Source organism: Planococcus citri, chromosome 1, assembly GCF_950023065.1.
Source record: "Planococcus citri chromosome 1, ihPlaCitr1.1, whole genome shotgun sequence".
Lineage (NCBI taxonomy): Eukaryota > Metazoa > Arthropoda > Insecta > Hemiptera > Pseudococcidae > Planococcus > Planococcus citri.
In genome coordinates this window covers 826747-838889 of record NC_088677.1, presented here as the reverse complement: position 1 = coordinate 838889, position 12143 = coordinate 826747, and the positions used below count along the sequence as shown (strand labels likewise).

General features: G+C 38.5%; 2 protein-coding genes across 2 annotated transcripts in view; one reads left to right on the top strand and one right to left on the bottom strand.

Moving 5' to 3' along the window:
- Window positions 1-12143, top strand: part of LOC135843882 (allatostatin-A receptor-like) — a 185243-nt gene that overhangs the window by 37731 nt on the left and 135369 nt on the right. The window contains exon 2 of the mRNA XM_065361924.1: window positions 4716-4913. Within this exon, the coding sequence (XP_065217996.1) occupies window positions 4716-4913 (198 nt within the window). The remainder of the gene's footprint in view (window positions 1-4715; window positions 4914-12143) is intronic.
- LOC135843899 (uncharacterized) overlaps window positions 1-12143 on the bottom strand; it is a 165368-nt gene that overhangs the window by 114910 nt on the left and 38315 nt on the right. The gene's annotated exons all lie outside the window — the stretch shown is intronic.

The following is a 12143-nucleotide window of genomic DNA, read 5'->3' as shown; positions in this document are numbered from 1 at the left end:
CCTCATTTCACGAGCGCGTGTACAAAATGTTGGAGCTGGCTATCGTCTATTTTACTCGGGCCACGTGCACGATGCTCTCGCTCTTAAACCTTCACCTGTGTATTGCAAATTTCGGATAATTGTGTAAACGTAAAGAATACCCATTAAGTATTTTGCTGTTTCTCGGCTACAAAAATAGAGTACCCTTAGTAATTTTTAATGGTTACGAGTGGCTATGGTACGAGTAAGTATATAAGTTCACCCATGTACCTATCAGCTCTCTGTTGTTTTCAGTTTACCGAAGATTACAGAGAATGAAACGTGTAATCGAAGGAGACAAATCCCACTGATTTTTGCTCAGAGCGACGGTGAGGTAGAAATTCAGAAACTTGCGCACACATCTATGACTTAATTTTTTGCACGAGACATCAATTTCAACTCGAAGTAAACTCTCCAGGTGAATTTGATCTGAATCCAAAGTAGGCATGTTTTTTTCTCACTCTTCTGTACCTAAATGTACGTGTGGCAGGGTGTTGAGTAGAGTGCTAGTGCTCAAGCATGCCATACACGATTGAGCCTACGAGCGTGGAGCGTGCTGCATAATCTTGCGGTTATGTGACGTGGTTAACTACTCGTACGAGTACGTAGTACGTACTACGTAGACGTACGCAGCATTTGCCTCGTAAAGCTCGCATGTCTCATTAACTCGTACGCTTTGGCACTTTATCGGATTACACACCGTAGGGTAAGTCGATTCAGGGTTAATTGAGACGTTTGCGCTTCGGCGCGGGTGTTTGGCTTTGGTTTTCCATAAAAATCCGAATTCCAATTCGCCTCTTGGGATAAGTTCTTGGCATCTGATATAAAGCACGTTGCGTCATCTACAACGTTTCTTTAAAATGGCGATGAAAAAATACGTAAAACTTGGTGAAAATAAATGTATGTACTATTGTACTACATCTGAAAGTACGAGAATTCCATCTGCAATCGTGATTGTGGTAAAGATTAAGAGTGTAAAGAAGGATTTTTTTTGATTTTTGGTGAATTTTTGAGAATCAAATTTGGGCCAAAAAGTGGAAAAAAAATCAAAATTTCACCAAATAAGAAGTTAATTTGGAAAGGGTTTTTCATAAATATAATTTTTTTTTTTTTTTGGAAAACTGAACTCTTGAAACCACCTCCAAATAGTCCGGCAGATGACAATAGGAGTAATTGCACCCCCCCCGCCAAACCTCCGGGACAACTTTTTTCTTAAAGGGGACATCCTAAGGAACATTTTAAAGCAAACTTGCCACTTGCCCAAAAAAAAGTTGGCCTTACTTACAAAATGGCGGCCATTTTGATTGACAGGTCAGCCAAAATCGCAGATTTTGCGTTTTAACATAGGACTTGCACGAACTTTTTCAAACTTTACAAAGGTAGATCGAAAGATCATGTAAAAATTTATCACCTGTCAAAATTTCAAGTGCTAAAGTAAGTTTTTCGATTTTTGGTGAATTTTTGAAAATCGAATTTAGGACAAAAATGAGGGAAAAAATCAAAATTTTACCAAATTGACCAAGAAAGCTGAAATTTGCGATATACCCTACTTTCGACATGCCAAATCGATGAGAAACGGTTTCAACCCGTTTTGAGCAGTTCTGGAGCCTCCAGCAGATTTTTGAATCTCGAAATTCCCACAAAATTCCATCAAATTGGAGTTGTAAAGCTAAAATTTATTCTAAAAACTAATTTCAATACGCTACGAAATACTGCAGGTGAATTTCAAGTCGTTTTGGATCCTTCAGCGACTTTTTTAAAATTCCTGAAGCCTCCAGCAGATTTTTGAAACTTTAAATTTTTACAGAATTTCATCAAATATGGAGATGGAAAGTTGAAATTTACTCTACACTCCAATTCTAACACCCTCTGAAAACGACTTCTGGTAAATTTCAAGTCATTTTAGAGCCTCCAATGATTTTTTGAAAATTACTGGAGCCTCCAGTAGATTTTTGAAACTTGAAATTTCCCCTAAATTTCATCAAACTAAGATGGAGAGTCAAAATTCATTCTGCAAACTAATTTCAATACGCTACGAAGTTGACTGCTGGTGAATTTCAAGTCGTTTTGGAGCCACCAGCTACTTTTTGATAGGTTGTATGGCGTTTTTTTGGAAAATTGAAATTTCCTAAAAGTAGCTGGAAGCTTCTAAACCATTTGAAACCACCACGTAGTCTACGAAGTAAATTTCAGCTTGCCAACTCCATTTGATAAATTAATGTTGGGGAAATTTCAAGTTTCAGGTAACTACTGGAGGCTCCAGTAATTTTCAATAAAGTCTCTGGAGGCCCTAAAATGACTAGAACCCACCTGAAGTCGTCTTCAGAGGGTGTTAAAATTGGAGGCTCCAGTAATTTTCAAAAAATCATTGGAGGCTCTAAAATGACTTGAAATTTACCAGAAGTCGTTTTCAGAGGGTGTTAGAATTGGAGTGTAGAGTAAATTTCAACTTTCCATCTCCATTTGATGAAATTCTGTGAAAATTTAAAGTTTCAAAAATCTGCTGGAGGCTTCAGGAATTTTAAAAAAGTCGCTGAAGGATCCAAAACGACTTGAAATTCACCTGCAGTATTTCGTAGCGTATTGAAATTAGTTTTTAGAATAAATTTTAGCTTTACAACTCCAATTTGATGGAATTTTGTGGGAATTTCGAGATTCAAAAATCTGCTGGAGGCTCCAGAACTGCTCAAAACGGGTTGAAACCGTTTCTCATCGATTTGGCATGTCGAAAGTAGGGTATATCGCAAATTTCAGCTTTCTTGGTCAATTTGGTAAAATTTTGATTTTTTCCCTCATTTTTGTCCTAAATTCGATTTTCAAAAATTCACCAAAAATCGAAAAACTTACTTTAGCACTTGAAATTTTGACAGGTGATAAATTTTTACATGATCTTTCGATCTACCTTTGTAAAGTTTGAAAAAGTTCGTGCAAGTCCTATGTTAAAACGCAAAATCTGCGATTTTGGCTGACCTGTCAATCAAAATGGCCGCCATTTTGTAAGTAAGGCCAACTTTTTTTTGGGCAAGTGGCAAGTTTGCTTTAAAATGTTCCTTAGGATGTCCCCTTTAAGAAAAAAGTTGTCCCGGAAGATCGGCGGGGGGGGGGTGCAATTACTCCTATTGTCATATGCCGGACTAAAACGACTCAGCATGTTGAAATAAGAGTTCGAAAAAAAATCGATCTATTTTTTCCGATACTTTAAAACGTTTTAAAATCCAACAATACACGATATAAAAAAATGTTCATTTCTCACACTGCCTCGCCATAAATATAATCATAAGTAGTATGGTTTATTGTGCAGCACTCGCTCGATGAAAACAGGCCAATCAACATCAGGTGATCAATCCAACGAACGTCAATTAGGTACCAATCAAATCGGTCACTGAGGACGTAAAAAAAAAAACTCAGCTCGTATAACGAATTACGATGATGCGAGCATCACGCTAAGAAATCTCGGTCGCGTGTTTAACCAACGTAAATGCCGACAATTTGGCCGCATAAAACGGCCTTTAAAAGACACCAGATAAATGGATGTTGAAAGAAAAAAAATCACTCTTTCAATTTGCTTAAAAGATTGAAATTTTTTCCGGCCCACGTTAGTTAATAGTTTACTGTCTACATTTACGAGTGTTGACGAGACAACCAATACGTATTACGTACAACGTACAACGATGCGTTCATTATCCTGGTAATTTGTATTACTTCTGTTCGAGTGGTTGGCAGTCGAGCGTACCATCGTTACGTTCGATCTAATTTACTCGTAGTTGCGCGTATTTGACGATTGATGCTACTTGACGCCCGTCAAAAATTGTCGAGTCAAATGAATTCTTCGTTCTGAAAAAAGTTTTTTTCTATTTTTGCAAAATTCATCTTTACGAACGTTCCAACGAGAAATTATCTCGACCACGACTTGGGTAATCGCGTTTATCCACGTAATAGTTGAAATTCTTACTCTTGACTTGAGGCAGAAAAACCACTAAAATACAAAACTGAAACTGAAACTGAAACTACAACCACAAAAATCCTAAAAATTGTAACAATAACGATGATTAATCTCTAGTATTGCTGACTAACATTCATTCGATGTTGAAAAATCAACGCCATATTTTCCCTTCAATTTACAAGGTCGGCAAACGAATTCGCACTCGTGTAGCTTGGGTTGCTGATAAGGGGAATTTCTCGATACCCGCTGTAGAACATCCTGTATGAGATGATCCACAACCTACTGCAGAGCCAGCGTAATTTAATATCACGCGCTCTCCTATTAGTCCGGCATATGACAATAGGAGTAATTGCACCCCCCGCCGCCGATCCTCCGGGACAACTTATTTCTTAAAGGGGACATCCTAAGGAACATTTTAAAGCAAACTTGCCCAAAAAAGAGTTGGCCTATGATACGTAGAATACATAAAATTCACTCGATCTGATTTTTCTCAATTTCCGGAAACTGAAAAAAAACTCGATCTAAATTCCCAAATAAGGCGAAGTTTTTTCAAAACACATTTTCCATTTCTAATAGAATACAGGCTAACTTTTGCTAAACATAATGGTATAATGGTAGTATAGGGTTACCTAACGTAAGTTATGTATAGCCATAATATGTACATGTAGGTAAGTATTAGGTAATAGGTAAACATAAACGCGTATCACACGTGCAGCACGAAGATTAGCCGAGCTTTTTCTTAATATTTTTGCAGATATTTTTCTTTCTCACATCGTACGCGATTCCATTAGCGTTGATATGCGGATTATATCTGTTCATGCTGATGCGATTATGGAAAGGCGTAGCGCCCGGAGGGCACGTATCTGCTGAAAGTAAAAGAGGCAAGAAACGCGTCACGAGGATGGTGGTGATTGTGGTCACAGTCTTCGCTATATGTTGGTTTCCTATTCAGGTAAGTCGACGATTAATTTTTCATCATTATCGCGCCAAGCCACGCCACGTCGTACGCGTGCATAGGTGTTTATAAATACATAATTTAATATACTCGCGCTATCGTCAGCCATCGTAAACTTAACGCTCGATCAAAAACCCTTTTTTTTTTTTCTTTCCAACACCCTTGTCTAGGTAATTTCAATCATCAGTTTTGCAAATTACGAGTACTTACCCACTCGCGAGAGGTTGACTGAGAAATAAATTCGAGTTTTTCTCAAAATCCATTTCTAAGACCCCATAATTTTTTCCCATCATGATAGGTAAACCCAATGGCACTAAAATTTTTTAAATCCTCAAAATTTCGTATTGAGAAATTAGGATTTTACAAAATTAATTCATTTTTGAAGGAATTTTCGATGTTTTTTTGAATGGTCTCAGATTCATGGTCATCTCTCGAATCTTCCACTCAGTTTTGAGGTGTTTTAGTGGAATAAAATACAAACAATTTTTGGGCGCGGGAAATTGGATTTTCCACTTTCTTTCATTTTTCACTACCTTTTTCAAGCAGAATTGCTGAAAATAATTACTTTTTCACTACTTTCAATACTGACTTTCAAAATCACTACATTTTCACTACTTTCACAGTGCCCTGTAGACAGACACCATGTATAGAAAAAAATCACTTGAAAATTTTTTTACAAAAACCAACATCGCAGATTCATTGAATTCTTCTCTAAAACATTCGTTTGAAAAATTGTAATTTTCTTTCAACCGTATGAAAGAACATTTCACGTAGTAGGGAATACTTTTTAAATACTTATGGCGGAGAAATTCATTTACTTTAGAATGATACCCTTCTTTAAAAAATTATAGAGTTCTCGAGATTCAACCATAATAATGTATTACCTGGGCTGCCTCGCCACTAATGCATTTCGATGTTCGGATATTATCGAAATAAGCAGCAAAGCAGCATATACATACGATGAAAATCCACCTAAATATACCGCGCGGCGTGCGTATTCCATCTTGTACGAATACATTCAACACACCCTAAAAATACGTAAGTTTATTGAAAGCGAGAAAGATACACGTAGTACTGTTCGCTTCGCCTTTGCGATACTTCTTCCAATGGGAACTTTCCTTACGCAGATACATACGTACAAACCCGTCCCGGCAGCCACATGTTAGACAGGATGGGGGGGGGGGCGCCGGGGCGACGAAACGCCAGGCACCTACTCCATTCAAAGGACCATCAACAATAGGTATTGTATGTTACGTCGCTGTCGTATACTATACGTCTTTTGTGCACAATTTTTGCAACTTTCTTCGATTTATTACGTATAAGTAAAGTACCTCGCGTATATACACTTACGTCTTACACACATACGTCATGATATCTACTGCCTATAGATGCCTTTGCCTACCTACGAGTATAGTACTCGTATCTTTGTCAACGTTATAAAGTGGCTCGGCAGTTCGTACAAAATCTACATACGTAGGTGGCCTACATACGACCTTCCGAAAATTGTTTCCATTATCACTAACACCCGAATGAGGCGTGCGATTCGGTTTTACGAGCGGTTACTCTCCACACTGATCGAGGATGTGCGAAGTTGCATGGTTACCATTCGACAACTCTAAAAATTGAACCAGTATTTTGGCATCAAATACGAGTCGAAACGTGCTCCTGGCGCAAAATCCCCCCAGTCAATTTCTTGGTTTCTTGCGACTTTTTCAATGAACAATTTGAACTCGATTATGGGAATTAAAACGTGCTTCTGGCGCAGAATCCCCCCGTTGATTTATTGTGTTTTTTTGTTGAAAATTTCGAACTTTGTCACATATGTACCTATACGTATACGAATGGAAACATCTTCCTGGCGCAGAATCACCCCCAATTTATTCCTTGGTTTCTTGCGGTTATTTTTTGAAAATTTCAAATTTGGTTTTGCGAATTGAAACGTAACGTGCTCCTGGCGCAGAATCCCCCCGTTGATTTATTGTGTTTTTTTGTTGAAAATCTCGAACTTTGTCACATATGTACCTATACGTATACGAATGGAAACATCTTCCTGGCGCAGAATCCCCCCCCCCAATTTATTCCTTGTTTTCTTGCGGTTATTTTTTGAAAATTTCAAATTTGGTTTAGCGAATTGAAACGTAACGTGCTCCTGGCGCAGAATCCCCCCAGTCAATTTCTTGGTTTCTTGCGACTTTTTAAATGAAAATTTTGAACTCGATTATGGGAATTAAAACATGCTCCTGGCGCAGAATCCCCCCGTTTATTTATTGTGTTTTTTTTTTGAAAATTTCGAGCTTTGTCATATATGTACCTACGTACGAATCGAAACATGCTCCTGGCGCAGAATCCCCCAATTTATTCCTTAGTTTCTTGCGGTTTTTTTTTTTTTTTTGAAAATTCCAAATTTGGTTTTGCGAATTGAAACGTGCTTCTGGCGCAGAATCTTCCAGATAATTCTTTGGTTTCTTGTGTTTTTTTTTCAAGTTCCTAATGTAGTCTTGCGAATTGGCGAATTGAAACGACGTGCTCCTGACGCCATAGATCTCCCTAGTTGATTCATTGGTTTTTTGCGGGTTGTTTTAAAAATTCCGAATTCGGGCATCGCTGTTTTCCGAGAAATTATACGTGAGGAAATTTTTTGAGATGCTGCACTCGGATTTTGACGCTACTACGAGCTAAGATAGATCAAAAGAGCACGTTCAACGGAGACTCTAAAGAAACAGGACGACGTACCTGACGTACCTATATGAAAGCTGGACTTGAGAGGAGGGTGAGAAGTCAAAATTTTCTATTTGAAGGGGATTTTTTCAGAATCTGCGAAAGCACGATTTTTTCGTTTTTACTCGTAATTTTGACAAAATACGAAGGTGATTACAATTTTAGCTAAAAATGCAACAATTGTTGGCAGTTTTAGCAAAAGAGCAGATGATTTCACTATTTTAGAATTTTTTTGCAATTATAACAAATAAGCGTAATTTTTGCAATTTTGTCGAAAAAAATGCAGTTTTTTCGCAATTACGATTACCAAAGAAAAAAAAGGAAAAAAAACTTAATTTTCGAGCCATTAGTAGTTAGGTATATCAAGGAGTCATTTTATGAAACCTTTTGGAAATTTTTTCAAAAATATCTTCGTAGGAAAATTTGTGGGTATGGGTACATTTGTCAAATTGGAGTACGAAAATTAGATTTAGACGGCATTTTGCTCAAGTTGTTTACTGATTTTTTAAATCCATTTACCTACCTATTGCGGTTTCTAATAATTGAGCAGCGGCTTAACAATTTTTACGATGTACTTAGGTAATTTGAACAAAACGTGAAACTTTTCGTTACCTACTTTTTACATCACGCGATGGAATAATAATATGGAAATATTCAAAAATTGCCAAGTTCAACTTGAAAATTCTCTCGCTACTTAAAATACATACACAGTACTTGGGCTGAATACGACGATCGTCTACGTCTGAAGCATGTTTTCAATCTCGTTCTCCTCTTGCGGAGTCATGCAACAAAAATGTAACGGAATGAGGGTGAAAAGGCAAGGTCAGTTTGTACTTTGTAGTTTGTACATAGTACCTTGAAATGGTACGTCTACGTATTTTTCAATTCTATTGTAGGTAGTTAATAGGTGTAATAGGCAGACAGGCACGAACCATGGCGAACACTAAACGGGAAATGGGGTGTTTAAATGCTTGAATTATTACGTATACGTAGTCGTAGGTATATCTATATACATTGTGGATAGACGCGTAACGCCGCGCTGCGGGGGCTTTGTTCGCACATAATACATAGATACGAGTATACGTATACGAATACGAGTAAAACAAAAGCGTACGCGAGTATTATACACATACGTACACGTATGTACATTACGGTAACATTTAGCGCGATTAATTGGCAAGTTTTACGAGAATGATAAAAGCCGAATATACAGCTATAGCAATTTATAAAAACTATGGCAAATGAGGTTGAAGTCGGAACCGAGAGGAGGACGGGAAAGGGGAGGACGGGGACGGGGACGTGTAACTTTGAGCCGGACGGAATTAACAACAACGTACGTATCCTAATACTGGTCGTATTGGCGATTTATCCGATGTTTTTAAACCGCACAGCACAGCACAGCACAGTGTAGCAAGCTAGAAACATGGCCATTGCCACAATACGAGTATATAGACGGATAATACGTACGAGTATTACGCGTCGATTCCATAAAATTTTATATCAGCTCTCGAATTGCACGTCTCGTCGTCGTGTCGTGTCGCGTCATTTCGAGCTAATTGAAGGCATTTAAATGAAAAAAGCAAAACGAGCGACGTTGCACCGCGATTTTTATCGCAAAAGAAACCGACCAATGACCATTTAGCGCGTGTTTGCTTTACAATAAAAAGTATAGCCGAGCGACGATAAATTTCGTCCATATTCGGTACGTGCGACCGACTCGATCGTTCGTTCGTATACGTTTTACGATTTTACGAGTGCCTTTACCTACCTTACAGAGATATAGACGCACTATACAATCCAATCCAATCCAATCCAATCCAATCCAATCTACGATTCAGCCTGACACTTTGCCTCGGTGCCCGCAGCCACCATCTCAATGTCTACCTGCGGTATACTGGTAGGATACTTTTCGTACAAGGGATACCTACTGATGGTACTGGACTTGGCACGGGTAATAGGTACATAGGTACGATACCTGACTGAAAATTCAACCCATCTGGTCGTTGGTCGTTGGTCGTTGAAGACGAGCAGCGGCAAATGTGAAATGTCGAAAGTATAAATGTACAAGAACGTCCTCTCATACATACAAATATGCTTTCAATTACCAAAGGATAGAGCGAAACGCTATACTCGCATCGCCGGGTAGCCCTTAGCACGACTAGCACGTACTAGGTAAGTAGGTATAGAGTATGTGTATCTGTATTGAGTGTATACCGCTACTGACAAATTTGCTATCCGGGTTGGTTCGTGTTTAGCAAGAATATCGAGCCTTACTCTTACTCTTACATTATTACGAGTAGCTGTAGCTTTCTCGATAACGTCGTCGTTATTTAAGCTGAAAATTTACCCGGCAATTGGACTCGAACATCAACCGTCCGTCGGGGCGCGTTGACGCGAATCCACATCGGTAGGTACTCGACTCGACTCGACTCGGGTATTTGATTTTTATACTCGTCAGTTGCCGCAATTGTTTCTCGACCTGTTAACCTTGACCAAAGCTACGAGAGGTGGCAGACTTTTTTCGAAACTCGCCATCTTTGAAGAAACCTCGTACTCGCGTATATGGTAACTTAGAAGTAGATACTCGTAACTAGCAACCGATATCTTTAGCTGGTGTATCTTCTTCGCCACCAGTACTCTCATCATCCTCCGAGTCTATCTATATCTACTTGGTACTTATATAGCCACAGGGATCTCGACGAAGATGGAGGTGGAATGGCACATCGTACGCGTTTTCAATAATAATTATCCAACGCGACGGTATACTCGACTACTCGTATCCTCATTTGGAATTCCGCGCTGGCCGCAACATCGCCAAAATCTCGAAACGGCGCTTCAAGAATTTCCTCTCGGTGTATTCAACGCTTCTTTCATCACGTCGTTGTTGGTCGCGTATCTACACTGCTGTGCTTAACCCTCTAATACGCCTCCTCCTCCTCCTCCCTTCTCTATCCACCACAGCCACAGCGAATATTTCTCTCTTTTCTCGTTTTTCTTCATCGCTATACACCCCGACGAATAACGAATACATACTATGGTAGGCCTACTCGTACATTGTATACATAGATCTACTATGTACCATAGTGTATATCGCTCCGCAAAAATTCTGCACGTTTTTATCCAACTCGGCATTTTCATAACACCGCGGGCGAAAGATTTCAAGCACATACCACAAAAACGAGTTTGTTAACTCGATGTGGGTGTAGCTCGATATTCATTTTCTCAGGATGGAGGAAATTTTCGGATCATACGCTCTATCATACTCAATTTCGATCCTCCGAATCGATTAGGGCTGGTGGATCGTAATAAATTGATACAAAACTTCTTCCGTTCCTACGGTCTCAATCCCCTCCACCCCTTTCCATCATAGCATGACAGGAGACTGGATAAAAAAGTTTCTACGTGAAATTGCGGAATTTCGTTTTTTACTCAAAATACATAATATGAGAACCACCCAAAGAGTAATGAAATTTAGTTTCTAGTTCGAAAAATATGTACTCTATAGCCAACTTAAGGCTGAGCTACTCGTACTCGCTACCAGGTGTACGTTACATACAAGGTGGGCAGAAATATCGTGAACCCCTAAAAAAGTTTTCAGCTAAACATTTCGGTTGGTCACAGTGAATGATACGAACGAGTAATAATGATAGCGTATGATTGGTTGTTGGACTGAGATGATAATTGTAACTTTCCACCAACCATATGCATCTACATATATGTATTTCACGTTGCCAACCTATTTTTTTAAATGAAAAACTCCCTGCGGGGTTCACGATATTTCTGTCCACCTTGTAGGTGAGTATAGGTACAGGGTCCGCCAACGAAGTGTATCACATTTGTTTTTCAAATAAATCGGCAACACTGATAGTTACAACGCTGGTAAACGCATCATTTGATAGCCAAAACTGCACATTTTTTTTTGGTAAAAATTTCATTTCTGCTGATTCACTTGTAAGGATGTCCGAATGGAATGAACAACATTACAGTCATTACATACAGAATGGCTAAAAAGTTTGTTCCGATTTTCACATTTCAAAAAGTTTTAGTTTTTTGCCAAAAAATCAAAAACTAAGCATCGTAGAAAAAAACTAACAGCATCATGTCGATTGGAAATTTGATTCTCTACAATTTACCTCGACTTCATTTTTTCGTAGGACGCTTCGTTTCGCCTCCAGATCGATTTTTATGAGCTCCATTTGCAAATTTTTAAAAAGTTCATTTCAAAAAGTTTTAGTTTTTTGCCAAAAAAATCAAAAACTAAGCATCCTAGAAAAAAACTAACGACATTAGGTCGATTGGAAATTTAATTCTCTACAATTTTCTTCGACTTCATTTTTTCGTAGAGTGCTTTGATCCGCCTCCAGACCGACTTTTATGAAACAAAGTTTGCAAATTTTTTAAATGAACTTTTGAAAAATTTGCAAACTGCGTTACATAAAAATCGGTCTGGAGGCGGAAAAAAGCACTCTACGGAAAAATGAAGTCGAAGAAAATTGTAGAGAATTTAAT